This window comes from Bos grunniens, chromosome 4 (genome assembly GCF_055505025.1).
Source record: "Bos grunniens cultivar Pamir isolate PY7600 chromosome 4, Bosgru_T2T1.0, whole genome shotgun sequence".
Lineage (NCBI taxonomy): Eukaryota > Metazoa > Chordata > Mammalia > Artiodactyla > Bovidae > Bos > Bos grunniens.
Window position 1 is genome coordinate 114387881 of NC_141168.1, and position 15683 is coordinate 114403563.

The window sequence follows — 15683 nt, forward strand, 5'->3', positions numbered from 1 at the left end:
TATTTAACTTATATGCAGAGTACATCATGAGAAACACTGGGCTGGAAGAAGCACAAGCTGGAATCAAGATTGCCAGGAGAAATATCAATAACCTCAGATATGCAGATGACACCACCCTTATGGCAGAAAGTAAAGAGGAACTAAAAAGCCTCTTGATGAAAGTGAAAGAAAGAGGAGAGTGAAAAAGTTGGCTTAAAACTCAACATTTAGAAAACTAAGATCGTGGCCTCTGGTCCCATCACTTCATGGGGAATAGATGGGGAAACAGTGGAAACAGTGTCAGACTTTATTTTGGGGGGCTCCAAAATCACTCAGATGGTGACTGCAGCCATGAAATTAAAAGACGCTTACTCCTTGGAAGGAAAGTTATGACCAACCTAGATAGCATATTCAAAAGCAGAGACATTACTTTGCCAACAAAGGTCCGTCTAGTCAAGGCTATGGTTTTTCCTGTGGTCACGTATGGATGTGAGAGTTGGACCATGAAGAATGCTGAGTGCCGAAGAATTGATGCTTTTGAACTGTGGTATTGGAGAAGACTCTTGAGAGTCCCTTGGACTGCAAGGAGATTCAACCAGTCCATCCTAAAGGAGATCAGTCCTGGGTGTTGTTTGGAAGGACTGATGCTAAAGCTGAAACTCCAGTACTTTGCCATCTCATGCGAAGAGCTGACTCATTGGAAAAGACTCTGATGCTGGGAGGGATTGAGGGCAGGAGGAGAAGGGGACGACAGAGGATGAGATGGCTGGATGGCATCACCGACTCAATGGATGTGAGTTTGGGTGAACTCTGGGAGTTGGTGATGGACAGGGAGGCCTGATGTGCTGCAATTCATGGGGTCGCAGAGTCAGACACGACTGAATGACTGAAGTGAAACAATGGTTTTCCTAGCCCTGAAAGGCTTTATTTTAAAAGTTTAGTCTGACAGCAAAAGAGACACAGATGTATAGAACAGTCTTTGGACTCTGTGGGAGAGGGCGAGGGTGGGATGATTTGGGAGAATAGCCTTGAAACATGTATAATATCATATGTGAAATGAATTGCCAATCCAGGTTTAATGCACCATACAGGGTGCTAGGGGCTGGTGCACTGGGATGACCCAGAGGGATGGTATGGGGAGGGAGGTAGGAGGGGGGTTCAGGATGGGGAACACATGTACACCCATCACAGATTCATGTTGATGTATGGCAAAACCAATACAGTATTGTAAAGTAATTAGCCTCCAGTTAAAATAATTAATTTATAATTAAAAAAAAAGTTCAGTCTGAGACTCTATAAAAGTCTCAGCAAAGCACAAAAGTCTATGATCAATTATGGTTATATAAGTCATCAGGCCAAGTTTATTGAGAACAGATCTATACTACAAACAGGTCTTAATTTGGTTAGATTTGGTACAAATGATGGTGATTTTAAGGAGGAAGAGATGTTTCAATGAATGTTAAATCCCAGTTTGTTAATGGAGGCTTTTCTTCTAAGCCTCAGTTATCTACTAAGACTAACAACTAAGTCTTAGTTATCTACTAAGACTCATTTCCTGGATAGTTCTTTGCTGTTAGGGTATATTAATGTAAAAATTGAACTGAATTATTAAAGAACTTTAATAATGGCTTCCCTGGTGGCTCAGACGGTAAAGCCTGCAACGCGGGAGACCTGAGTTTGATCCCTGGGCTGGGAAGATCCCCTGGAGAAGGAAATGGCAACCCATTCTAGAACTCTTGCCTGGAAAATTCCATGGACAGAGGAGCCTTGTAGGCTACAGTCCATGGGGTCCCAAAGAATTGGACACAACTGAGTGACTTCACTTCACTTCACTTCACTGACAGACTAGATTTAGAAAGCAAGATCAAAATTACATGTTATCTAAATAAGTGCATCTTAACATAAAGACATAAGTTTAAAGTAAGGGTCTAGTAAAAGATACAGCATTTGTACTGATCAATTTTATGTGTCAACCTGGCTAAGTGATACTCACTAGTTATTCAGTCAAACACTAACCCAGGCATTGCTGTAAAGATACTTTGTAGATAAGATGATTGTTTACAATCAGTTGACTTTAAGTAAATGAGATAACCTGGTGGGACTGTTTTAATCCGTCAAAAGGCTAACAACAGTATTACAACTCCCCTAAATAAGAAGAAATTCTGCCTGTGGGCTGCAGCTTCAGACCGTGGCCAACAGTTTTTTGCCTGCCCTTCCTGAGAGCCTGTCCTATAAATTTTGGAATTGTCTCACTAGTTGTCATAATCATATCAAACAATTTCTTGCAATAAATTTCTCATATGTATCTCCTACTGACTGTCTTCTCTAGTGGAACCATGACTGATAATCCATGATAACACCAATAAAAATAAATCTGTAGTTGGTAGTATTAATATTAGACAAAACAGAAGTCAGAGGATAGATTATTACAAGGAATAAAAAATACCTCACAATGATAAGGGCATGAATATAACCAGAAACATATAGCAGAAAACATGTTTCAATAATTAAAAAGTCTGACTCTTTGTGACCCTATGGGCTGTAGCCCACCAGGACTGTAGGAGTGGGTTGCCATACCCTTTTTCAGGAGATTTTCCCAACCCAGGGATCAAAGTCGCTCTCTTATGTCTCCTGCATTGGCTTTTTTGTCTCCTGCATTGGCAGGAGGGTTCTTTACTACTAGTGCCATCTGGAAAGCCCCAAAAGTATTCACATACCACACATTCCCTTTAACAATTGAATTACATTAGATTTCAATAAAAGAAAGACCTCTGGAAATTTCCATAACAGTTGGTAATTAAACACAGTTTTAATAATCAATTGCCTGAAGAAGAAATCAGAGAAGAAATGAGCATTTTGAAATAAATGGAAATGAAAATAAAACATGACAAAATGTGTGAAGTGCCACTAAAGCTAGGGACAAATATATACCTTACAGGCCACACATTATCAGAATGTTATCCCTTACTCAACCTAATTAATCATATGTATTAAAGAAATTGAATTTTTAGTAAAACAAAACACACTTCTCAAAAAAGAAGACAAAATAGAAGGTATTCTCTGTCTTTGCCTTGATGATTCTATATAAGACTAAGCTAATTTCTCTCTCCTGAAGCCAGCAGTGAGTAGGAAGATATATTTAAAGTGCTGGGGGAAAAGCATCAACTGAGAATTATATATCTGGCAACAATGTCCTTTAAAAATTTGGGAGACATAAAGCCATTCCAAGATAAAGAAAAGATGAAGAGATTCATTACCAGTACATCTGTCCTACAAGGAATATTAAACGGAGTCCTTTTAAAGTAGAAATTAAAGGATGCTAGACAATAACTCCAAGTCAGATGAACAAATACAGATCTCTAGTAAAGGCAGACACACAGTGGGTATAAATGTCAAAATTATGGCAATTCTGGCTTGTAACCACTATTTTTATTTTCTGTAAAATTTAAAAAACAAATGCATAAGAACAATTATCAATTATGTTATTGGGCACACAATATTAAAGATAAAATTTGTTGTGGCTGTTTGGTCACTAAGTCACATCTCATTCTTTGCAACCCCATGGACTGTAGCCCACCAGACACCTCTGTCCATGGGATTCCCCAGGCAAGAATACAGAGTGGGTTGCCATCTCCTTCTCCAGGAGATCTTCCTGACCCAGGGATCAAACCCACATCTCCTGAAATGGCAGGCAGATTCTTTACTGTTGAGCCACCAGGGAAGCCTCTAAAGATATAATTTAGAACATCAATAAGTTAAGGGGAATGCAGAGTTGTAAAGAGGGAGAGTGTATATACTTGAATGAAGCTAAGTTGATACCAGTTATAATTAGATTGTTATAATAAGATGCTATATTTCATCTCTAATGGAGCCACAGAGTAAAGAACTTTACAAAGGAAATGAGAAGGGAATCAAAAAGTGTCACTATAAGAAATCAACTAAACATAAAAGAAGGCAGGAATGGAAGAAATGAGGAACAAAAAGGTATGAGAAATACAGAGAACAAACAGCAAAATGACAGTACTCCTTTCGTAAGCAGTAACTTTAAACATTAATGGATTCACCTCTCCAGTCAAGAAGAGATACCGGCAACATGGATCAAAGGAAAAAAAAAAAGGAAATGTTTCACCCAGTGTTAACTACAAGAGACTCATTCAGTTCTTAAGCACAAAAAGGCTGAAAGTGAGAGAACAGAAAAAGATCTTACATAGAAAAAAAAAATTTTACCTGCAAAGATTAACCAAAAGAAAGCTAGGTGACTATACTAGTATCAGAAAAAATAGACTTTCAGACAAAAATTATTATAAGATACAAAGAATATTACATATGATAGAAAATTCAGTTTATCAAGAAGAAATAACAATTATAAATGTATATGTAGTTTTCACAACAAAACTCCAAAATATATAAGGCAAACACTGAAAGAACTGAAAGGAAATAGAGTTTTATATAATATTAGTGACTTCAATAACTCATTTTAAAAAATAACAACCATACAAAAACTCAATAAGGAAACGGAGAACTTGAACAACACTATAAATACATTAGACCTAAGAGACATATATAGAGGCCTCCATCAGAATAGCTAAATATACATTTTTATCAAGTGAACATGGAACATTCTTCAGGATAGATCATATGTTAGGTCCCTAAAAAGTCTCAATAAACTTCAAAAGATTGAAATCATACAAAGTGCCTTTTCTGATTACAATAGAATAAAGCTGGAAATCAGTACATTAAGGAACACAGGAAAATACATAAATATTTGGAAATCAAATAATACTGTTAATTAATGAATCAATTGATAAACACAAGGGAAACAGGTACTTTGAGAAAATGAAAATGACAATAAACTTATGAGATGCAGCAAAAGAAGTGCTAAGAGAGTTATTTATAACTCTAAATACTTAGATCCAAAAAGAAAGATCTCAAATTAATAAACTGACTGCTCAAAGTCAAAGTGAAAGTCTCTCAGTCATGTCCGACTCTTTGCAACTCCATGGACTGTTTTCCAGGCCAGAATACTGGAGTGGCTAGCCTTTCCCCTCTCCAGGGGATCTTCCCAACCCAGGGATCAAACCCAGGTCTCCCACATTGCAGGCAGATTCTTTACCAGCTAAGCCGTCAGGGAAGCCCGACTTTGCTTAAGGAAATAGGAAACGTGAAACAAACAGAGCACAAAGCCAACAGAATGATGAAGATAATAAAGATTAAAACTGAGGCAAAAAAAATACACATAAATATACAGGAAAGTATATTAACAAAAACACAAAGCTGATTCTTTGAAAAAACTAACAAAATTAATCACTTTAGCTAGACTATGAATAAAAGAGAAAAGACTTAAAACACTAAAATAACAATCTGAGTAAAAGTTGGGATATTACTACTGATTTTATACAAAAAGAAATATAAAAGTACACTATGAATAACTGAACACCAATAAATTAGATAACTGAAATGAAATGGACACATTTCTAACAACACATAATCTACCAAAATGACACATAAAGAAATAGAAAATCTGAATAAACCTGTAACTAGTAAGACATTAAATTAGCAATCGAAAACCTCCTCATAAAGAAAAGCCCAGGGCCAGATAGCTACACTGGTGAATTCTATTAAAATTTAAAGAGGCAACATAATTCCTTTTTCAAACTCATCCAGTAATGCAGAGACACTTCCTAACTCATAAAGTTATCATTATCCTGATACCAAAGCCTCAAGAAAATTAAGCTAATATCCTTTATGAATGCTGACAAAAATCCTCAACAAAATACACCAAATTTAGCAACATATTTAGAAGACTGTATGCTGTGACCAAGTGGGTTTTATTCCCAGAATGCAAGGATGATTCAACATACAAAAACTTGATCAATTATATATACCACATTAACAGTATGAAGCAGGGGAAAAAATGCTCATCTCAATTTATACAAAACATTTTGCCAATGTCAATACTCTTTCATAATAACAATAGTCAACTATGTATGGAAGAAAACTCTCTTAAAAGTCATATATGAAAAACTAACAACTAATATCATACTTAACAGTTAAAGATTGAAAGCTTTTTCTCCTAAGAACAACATGAATGGCCACATTTGCCACTTATATTCAACATACTGGAAATTTTTGACAGGGTAATTTGGTAAGAAGAATAAATGAATATGATTTTAAAAGAAGAATAAAAGTATTTCTGTTCATAGATGTCATGATCACATGTATAAAATACTAAAAAAAAACTTACTAAATCCAATAAACAAATTCAGCAAAATTGTACCATATGGAACCAATATGCTAAAACAGGTGCATTTCTAGAAATCAGTAATGAATAATCCAACATGGGAGCCAAGAAAACAATTCACTTAGAATAGAATAACAAAGAACAAAATGGCTAGGAAAAAATTCATCCAAGAAGGCTGAATTTGTAGCTTTCACGCACTGAAAACTACAAAACACTGCTGAAAGAGTTTTGAAACAGGATACAGAAAGTTGAAAAGATATCCTGTGTTCATGGATTACAGGACTTAAATAATAAGATAAAAATACCACCTAAAGCAATCTACAGGTGCAAAGCAATTCCTATCAAAATCACAATTTGAGTGTGTGGTTTTTTCTTTTCAGAAATAGTAAAACTCATCCTAAAATCCACAAGGAACTCTAGGATCCATGAATAACAAAACAATCTTGAAAAAGAAAGATTTAGGTCAATCACATTTCTTGATTTCAGAATTCATTTTTGTAGTAAATTTTGCTATAGTAATCAAAACTGTGTGATATTAGCATAAACACAGATATACAGACCAACAGATCAAAACAGAGGTCCCAGAAACATACATGGTTAACTGATGTTCAACATGGAAGCTAAGACCATTCCATGGGTAAAGCGTAATCTTTTCAACAACTGGTGCTGGAAAACTGAATATCCACATGCAAAACAATAAAGATGGACTCTTACATTGTATACAAAAATCAACTCCCAAAGACCTCACCACCAAATAGAACCACACTGGGGATTAGGTTTCAGCACACGAATTTGAAGGGATATAACTTTGGTAAAAAGTATAGCAGAATTCTTTGAACTATTTTCCTAACTTTTCTGAAGTCTAAATTTTATATCAAAACTAAAAGTTTAAAACAATCAGTTACCTAGATACAAATCTAAGTAAAATATTTCTAAGACATCTATAAGAACAATTATAACTGGGATACATTTAAACAAAAACTTAACGGGATATATTTCAATGAAGATGCACAAGCATATGCACACGCACACTCAGATACACATCATGCTCATGAGTTGGAAGACTCAGTATTGGTAGGATGACAATTCTACCAAAGAGACTGATAGATTCAATGAAGTGACAATGAAAATCCAACAGCTATTTTTATAGAACTTGACAAGATGATTTCAAAAGTCTGACCGGAAAAAAAAAAAAAAAAGTCTGACTGGAGAGGTAATGGACCTCATAGCACATAGTGAAAGTTGCTCCGTTGTGTACGACCCCATGGATTATGGAATTCTCCAGGCCAGAATACTGGACTGGGCGGCTTTTCCCTTCTCCAGGGGATCCTCCCAACCCAGGGATCGAACCCAGGTCTCCCACATTGCAGGCAGATTCTTTACCAGTGAGCCACCAGGGAAGCCCAAAAATACTGGAGTGGGTAGCCTATCCCTTCGCCAGGGGATCTTCCCAATCCAGGAATTAAACTGGGGTCTCCTGCATTGCAGGCAGATTCTTTACCAACTGAGCTATCAGGGAAGCCCTCATAGTACATAAGGACACGGCTTATCAGAGATTTGAGACTCATTAAAAGTTGTAACTATTTGTTGAAGGGATAGACTAACGCATTAGTGGAACAAGAAAGTATTCAGAAACATATCTACCTATAGAGACAAAAATATGTAGCAGTGGGTAAAGGATGATACTATTGAAGGTTTTAAAGTAATGAGATGATTACATTTGGAATTCACAAGTATAATCAGAAGCAATATGGTATACGGACTGAAAAGGAGAAAAAGTAAAGGGGCACCAGTTAGGAAAAGACTATAATCATTCCAGGCAAAAAACAATGAAATCCAAATTACAGTGGGAATGAAATCAAGCAGATAAATTTGGGTAAAACCTCTGAACAAGAAATTAACTGTAGAAGAGCAGTGAGGGAGAGCGAAGAGAAGGAAAAGTTGGAAAGTGCAAAGGACTGCTGTCCAGTTAACAAGTCCTGAGTGGCAGACCTGTGAAATCTCCCAGATAAAAGAATCAGTCTAAGCAGATGCAGCAGAGACATGGTCCTGACTTCAAGGGCTATAAAATTTTGCTTTTTAATTTTTGAAAAGTCATACTCAGAATCTATTAAAAGACATACCAAATGTCTGTTGTTACATATACATTATAACACTGCAATACATTATAACATTGTAATACCCTGTTACACACGTATTTTAAGAGATTAAGATAGGGTAAACATGCTAAACTATTATAAAACACACCAAAAATGTAAAATATCAAAATGTCCATTATTTAAGATTAATACTCATTTTTCTATAAATTTATACAAAGAAGTAACTAAAAAAAATAAGCTGGTTAAGTAAAAGTGTAAACATTTAATACAATAATAAAAAAAGAAATAATCTAATTTCTAACATAAACAAAATGTTTAAATGTAATTCCTAAGATTAGTTAGCTATTTTTAATAAATAAAAGTAATATGCAGAGAGTAGAGTAACATGCAATTGCATTTATAACTTAATGGTCAATAGAAAAAAAGTCACAATAATTTCACTATTTCTGCTGAACCATTTATTGATATAGCTCTGTTAAAATTATAAATTTATGAAGACAAAGATCAGGTGATACCATACACAAATGATAAATTTGAATTATTAGAGAAAGGAAACACTTGTGAATATTTTTCTTTAGCATGCCTTTAGTGTTTAAACAATGGTGCTCAAGCTTTAAGGGAAAATTTTAAATTTTTACCTTTTTATTCTGAACTCTAACACACAAAAAAAAATAAGATAGAAATGTACAATATAATGAATGCTTGCACAGAAGACCTGTCTAGAAACAATTAAGGAACATAAAATAGGAGCCTGCCACCTCTCAACACTGCTCCTGTCCCACTCCACTCATTCCCCGTCCCCATCACAAGTCAGCACTAGTCATGTGCGTCACGGTGATAATTTCCGTCAACTGCACTGCAGTTTTAGCTTTCAGCATTCATAAATAAACCTCCATAAAACACAGTTCAGTTATGCCAAACTGTATGGATTACACTGTGGTTGATTGGCTTCTTTTCCATCAGTTATGTTTATAAAATTTATCCACACGGTTGTAATTCCCATTCACCCATTATAGCCATTCCTATATAACACTCCCATTGTATGAATATATCACTCTTTTATTTGCACATTTTAACATGAATGGACATTTCGGTTGTCTCTAGTTTGGGACTATGAAAACATATGCTGTGAAGAAATTTTCCTGAGAGTCAAATGCTAGATCACAGAGTATGGGCATCATCACGTTTACAGTAATGCCAAACTGCTTCTCCGGGCACACGACTTACATCCATTGAGGCAGTGTACTCCAAGTCTCCACAGCTTTTTAAACATATAGTGTATTAAGACTGTTTACTTTTCGTCCATCTGATAATTGCGTAGCAGGATCTCATTTAGTTTTTAATTTACATTTTCCTGATTACAAAAAGGTTGAACATATTTTCACGGACCCACTGACCATCTGGAATTACTCTCTTGTGAATTACTTGTTCAAACCTCTTTCCATTTTTTCAATATTGTCTTGTCTTTTTCAAAAATGTTTTCTTACAGGTTTTTTATATGACCTAGTCTTTTGTTGGTTATATCCATTACAAATATATTTCCCACTCTTTGGATTATCTTCTCTTTGGAATATCTTTTGATAAACCTAAGTACTTAATTTTTATGTAGACAAATTCAACAACCTTTTTTAATAAAAATCAGTGATTTTTGTGTTTTTTTAATCTTTTTCTGATGCTGAAGATGTGATGATATTTGCTTGTTATATTCTAAAATGTTTACAGTTCTTGATCTATTTATGTTTGTAATACATCTGTAAGTGATTTTTAGCTGAGTCCAATCTCAATTTTTTCTATACTGCTTTATATGCCAGTATTACCTGACAATTTTCATGTATTTCAGACCTATGTTAAGTCCTCACAAATTCAGAAATACTGTATTGTCACCTCTTCTTATTAGACCCATCCTTTCATCACTATGTAAAGCCTCCTTGTATAACTAGTAAGACTTCTTGCCTTAAAGTTTGCTTTGCTGACATCAGCTTTTTTTGTTATTATTTTTCTTGGTGCTTGGATATAAAATTAAAGTACGAGTTCACACTTACATGTGTGAGCAGAATAAATTTTTAGAGTCTAAAATACCTTATTAAAAACAACTATACTCCTAAATAATTCACTTTCACTGAAAAATTGAAGTGTGAAAGTATACTTTATTAATAAAATTATCCAGTGTTTAACCTGTAAGCTGATTACTTCTAACACAGACATTATATCATCATGATAATCTTGCTAAAGTTTCCTGGGACTCCCCAAAGCTTTGGATGTGCAACAGAAAGCTTTATTTATAAAGAAAGTAACAGAAAACAACAGTGCTGCATAAAGTGTCAGAAAGCTATCTCTTCACCCATTATAATCAATGAAAACCAGTCTACTGCTTCAGCAGGAGGAAAGGCATCCCATCTAGGTACTGCTTTATCAATACCAATATTCAGCAGGTTTAAACTTTCATGCACATCAACCCACCTAGGACACTTATAAATGTAGCTGACTGGCTCCCACACCTCGGATATATTTTTGAGAAGATCTTCAGGTAACTTTAAGACAGTGCCATAGTTTAAAGAAGAAGAAAAAGGAGGAGTGGGATATTATGTCCAAAAATGCTATTTGATGAGGTTAAATAGGAATAAAATAAAGAGGAAAACAAGATATACAGAGTCTTACAGAAATAATAGAAACCACAGAAATTATACAGTGAAACATATTTTAGAATCTGGATTGTAAAAAAATTCTATCAGAAACAGTATAATATTCCATCTGGACTTCAGTTGTAGTACTTTTATAATTTATGAAATTAGATATCTATAATTAACAAATTAGAACTTCATTATTCATGTCAAAATTATAGGCAAAATGATGCATATAATAAGCAATGCTAAATGTGAAGTTGAAGTTTTTTAGTAAAAATCAATTTAAAATGCTAAGTTAACTAGAAATGATAAAATAGTAGAGGTAGAAATGTTAAGTTTCCAAGCTTATAAGCAAACAATCTTTATCTGTGGTCTAGATGTGAAAATTAAATGAGTAAAGTAAGATATCCAGAAAAAAAGAAAACCTCACTGTTTACTTAACGGACTGTTGAGAAAGTAAATAAACTCACATAATAGATCTGCTTATCTCAGTCTGTGCTGAACATAGAGTGTCTTCATTTTGGAAGTAAGTTATTTTACACAGTACCTCATACATTTTATGTGCTTCTATCTAGTATTTCATTTCACACTTGAATGGATTTTAAGTTCATTTAATATGTTAATGTTGTCTTGTAAGTATTGTTGTATTTTATGTTGTTTTTGTTTAGTCATTAAGCTGGGTCTTACTCTTTTGCGACCCCATGGACTGTAGTTCGCCAGGCTCTTCGGTCTATGGGATTTCCCAGGCAAGAATACTAGAGTGAATTGCCATATTGTTCTCCAGGGAATCTTCCCAATCCAAGGATCAAACCCACGTCTCATGCACTGCAGGTGGATTCTTCACCACTGAGCCACCAGAGAAGCCCATTATATTTTTACAGAGTCTTGCAATTTGCAGAACAAAGTAAATGTGCTTCTGAGTAGCAGGTGCTCTTTAAAATTTTTAGAACGATAGCCTCATATGATATAGACAAAAATAACTGTATATGACGCGGACTTGAAGGTCACATTGTACTTAATGAGTTCTGTGCAAAAAGGGAGCTCCATCTTGCTTAAGTAGTCTAACAGAGATGATAATAACACAAAAGTAATCTAAATTAAAATATTTATTTATCATTGAATGACACAAATTGAAATATAACAAATCATTAGTTGATAAGTATACTGAGCAATGATAATAATCCCATAAAATTCAAGAAATAAATGACATTTCTCTCCTCTATTCAAAGATATAGCTCATACTGCCACATTAAATTTGAATTCTCCCACTTTGCTCTCAAAGCCTGCCATGCCCTTCTGATACTAATCCTCTAGCTCCAGTCAAGTGAAATCCCCCCAGAAATCTGAAGCTCAATCACACCCTTGCTTGGGTGGTACTTGCTAAGCCTGAATCTTCAGAGTCCTACGTCAAGTGTCAAATTACTCAGAAGGGCTTTTTGCCAATTACATTAATCCTTTAGGATCCATCCTATCTCTAATTTGGTTTGTTTTATATAATCTTTCTGTTCTTTTCCCTGTGGTGTAATGGTCTCTTGTTCACTAATTGTTTCCTGGATATATCTCCTGTATCGCTAAGCTCTGTGGGCCAAGACATGCATGTGGGACAGCATTGCAGAGCCAGAAAATATTTTAGATATTTATACATATTTTATTTATACTTCCCAAGGTGTCTGTTGTCAAGAATAAGAGAGGTACTTAATAAACCTGATCAAACAGTATAACACATAGTAACCTGAATGTTATAATTACATGGTAAAATGAGAATATCTGAAAATTATGCTATCTGAACTTTTATAAATGCAAAAAAATTAATGATGAAATTATTATTATCACAATAATAATTATGATGAAACCTATTATTTCACATGAAAGAGCTACATTTAACTATTTCAAATTCTTGGAGTTAATGATATACAACTATTTAAATGTTTTAGCTTGTCTTAAAAGACTTTATTGATGGATAATGTAAATACATTTAAGAGACAGCTAAACTACCGGGTTTTGTTTTCACTGTTTGGCATTCCTAGGATTTTCTTCATCATTTTCTGTGCTCTAGTGATGTATGTAAGCACAGATTTGCAAAACAGTCTCTAGGTTGGTACTCGTAAGTGTGTTATTTGTTAAATTTGTATTTCCTAAGACAAATTTTTAGAACATTCTGTCAAAATTCGTATCCTTAAACAAAAACAAAATTATGAAAAAACAGAGCAAAATCTAACCAAGTTAAGTAAAGCGAAGTAAAAATAATATTTAGAGCTCTATCAAATGAACAGGTTTTTCATCTAACATAAGATAACAGAAGAGAAGGGGAAGAAACAGAGACTTGGAAAATGGTACTAATTTAGTGGTATTTTTATTAGAAAGTCTCTGAGGATTAATTGGCTCAATCAACAACTGAAAATAGAAATTCAAAGACTTTGCATCCATGTCCCAGTGCTAACAGCCTCTACAGGTGCTTCAATAAGAGCACACGATGGAGGAAATCCAGACAGCAGCTCAGACGCTTCAGTGGGAGGATCAAAGGCCAGAAGGAGGACTGGCAGTAAAGCAACTCACACATTTATGGTTTAAAAAAGTAAAAAGATATCTAACCTAGGCAATATGAATGTAAACTCCTCAAAAATTGGTTCTAAAATAAATATAGTTTGGCCACTAAGATAAGTAACTCTAGGTGTCTCCTAACCAGCATTTGTTTTTCCTCCCAGACAACTGCCTGATGCCCCAACCCCTCTTTACTCTAATATTAAAACAAGGCCAGAATTAAGCCAGATGTGTTCTTTTAAATCTTCAGGCTGAGTCTTTTAAAACACACTACTTCAAACCTAAATGACAGTAAATAAAAGTGAGAGACATTCACTTAGGCATAATGAAGGTAAGTGAATAAATCATAAAATCAGATTTCATTACATACCACAGCACTCAGGACATCGTGGGTGTTTCAGGATATTCATTCCATACCCTGGGAAGCAGCGATTAATCCAAACCATTTGGAGGGTACCTTCAATATAGTATATCTCAGGCAATGGCTCTGCACGTCTGCCCAAAACTTCCACTTGTTGATTAAAAAACCGCTCTATGAGATTTTTAGCCTGAGACAGAAATACAGTATGAAAAATCATTATTGAATAAATGTAAATATTAGAACAAATAAGGATTCATATGTTTTTAGAAACAGGAAAAATTCTCAAGGTCCTTATTTTTTCTGAATTCAAAGGATATAAATAGCATCTATAAAACTGAAAAGATTTCAACTATAAACCTCAAATATTTTCAAATACAACACAGAGAAACTATTTCAGTATATAACCAAAAATTTTGGTCTCTTTGGTTTTGAATAATATGTGAAAGTGTTACAGTCACTAAGTCATGTCTGACTCTTTGCATCCCCATAGACTGCAGCCTGCAAGGCTCTTCTGTCCAAGGAATTCTCCAGGGAAGAATACTGAAGTGGGTAACATTCCCTTCTCCAGGAAATCTTTCTGATCCAGGGATCAAACTTGGGTCTCCTGCACTGTAGATTCTTTATGGCATAAGAGCAAAAATAAGACAGTTCTTTGAAATAAAATGTACTTTCAGAAATGTACTCTAACAATTAAATGTTCTTTAAAAAATGTACTTTAAGAATCTTTAAGAAGCAAATGCTGAGGCATCTGCTCCACTCTTTCCATAAAGAAAAATTAGGTTTAAAAACAAGAGGGAATACAGCCCATATTAAAACTTCTAGCTCTGTTTCAAAAATAAAATTTACAAAATAATTAAGGCATAATTCTGACCTATAATTAATTAACTTTTTACTTATAGTAATTATTCTGTCTTGACTCCTAAAAGTAAGGAGAGGCTTATACTTTTCGGTGACTAGTAAGCTTTACCTGGTAAAACATGAGGTATGGTCATGAGTTAACACCCTCTGTAAGTCAGTTAGTTCAGCTCAGTTCTTCTGTGCTAACATTCACCTCTAACACAGTAAGAAGCAGGGATGAAGGAACTCATGTACATCTATAACCACTAATGATGTATCTCAATCTACTGACTTCCTCAGATATCTTTCAAATTATATTCCTGCCATAAAAATTTCTACAAGTGATTGTAAAAATGTTTTTCAGTATACTACATTCAATCAGTCTATTAATGAATTACTACATTTTTACAGTCTACATGGTTTTCTTTTATTTCTAATAAATTCTGTCAAATTTGCTGCTATTTATTTTTAGTTAAGGAAGTGCTTACAAATTAATTAGCTACAAGTCTGGTATGTAATTAACTATATTTAAATAGTGAGTGAAAGTCACTCAGTCATATCCAGCTCTTTGCAACTCCATGCTATACAGTCCACGGAATTCTCCAGGCTATAACAGTGGAGCTGTTAGCCATTCCATTCTCCAGGCGAAGCTGTTCCCTTCCCAACCCAGGGATCAAACCCAGGTCTCCCTCATTGAAGGCAGATTCATTACGAGCTGAGCCACTAGGGAAGCCCAAGAATACTGGAGTGGGTAGCCTATCCCTTCTCCAGCGGATCTTTCTGACCCAGGAGTCAAACTGGGGTCTCCTGCATTGCCAGCGGATTCTTTACCAGCTGAGCTACCAGGTGAAAGTGAAAGCATTAATCACTCAGTTGTGTTGGACTCTTTGCGAGCCCACGGACTGTAGCCTGCCAGGCTGCTCCATCCAGGGGATTTTCCAGGCAAGAATACTGGAGTGGGTTGCCATTTCCTTCTCCAGGGGATCTCCCAGACCCAGGGA

At 35.0% G+C, this 15683-nt stretch overlaps 1 protein-coding gene across 11 annotated transcripts in view; it reads right to left on the bottom strand.

The window, feature by feature from the left end:
• The window catches only part of ZPBP (zona pellucida binding protein), a 138250-nt gene that overhangs the window by 40755 nt on the left and 81812 nt on the right, over window positions 1-15683 (bottom strand). For all 11 annotated transcript variants that reach the window (XR_015163270.1, XR_015163268.1, XR_015163271.1 and 8 more), the window contains one exon: window positions 13855-14032. Coding sequence is in view for 6 of the 11 variants with exons in the window: in XM_086398602.1 (XP_086254728.1) it covers window positions 13855-14032 (178 nt within the window). In the remaining 5 variants the exon portion in view is untranslated. The remainder of the gene's footprint in view (window positions 1-13854; window positions 14033-15683) is intronic.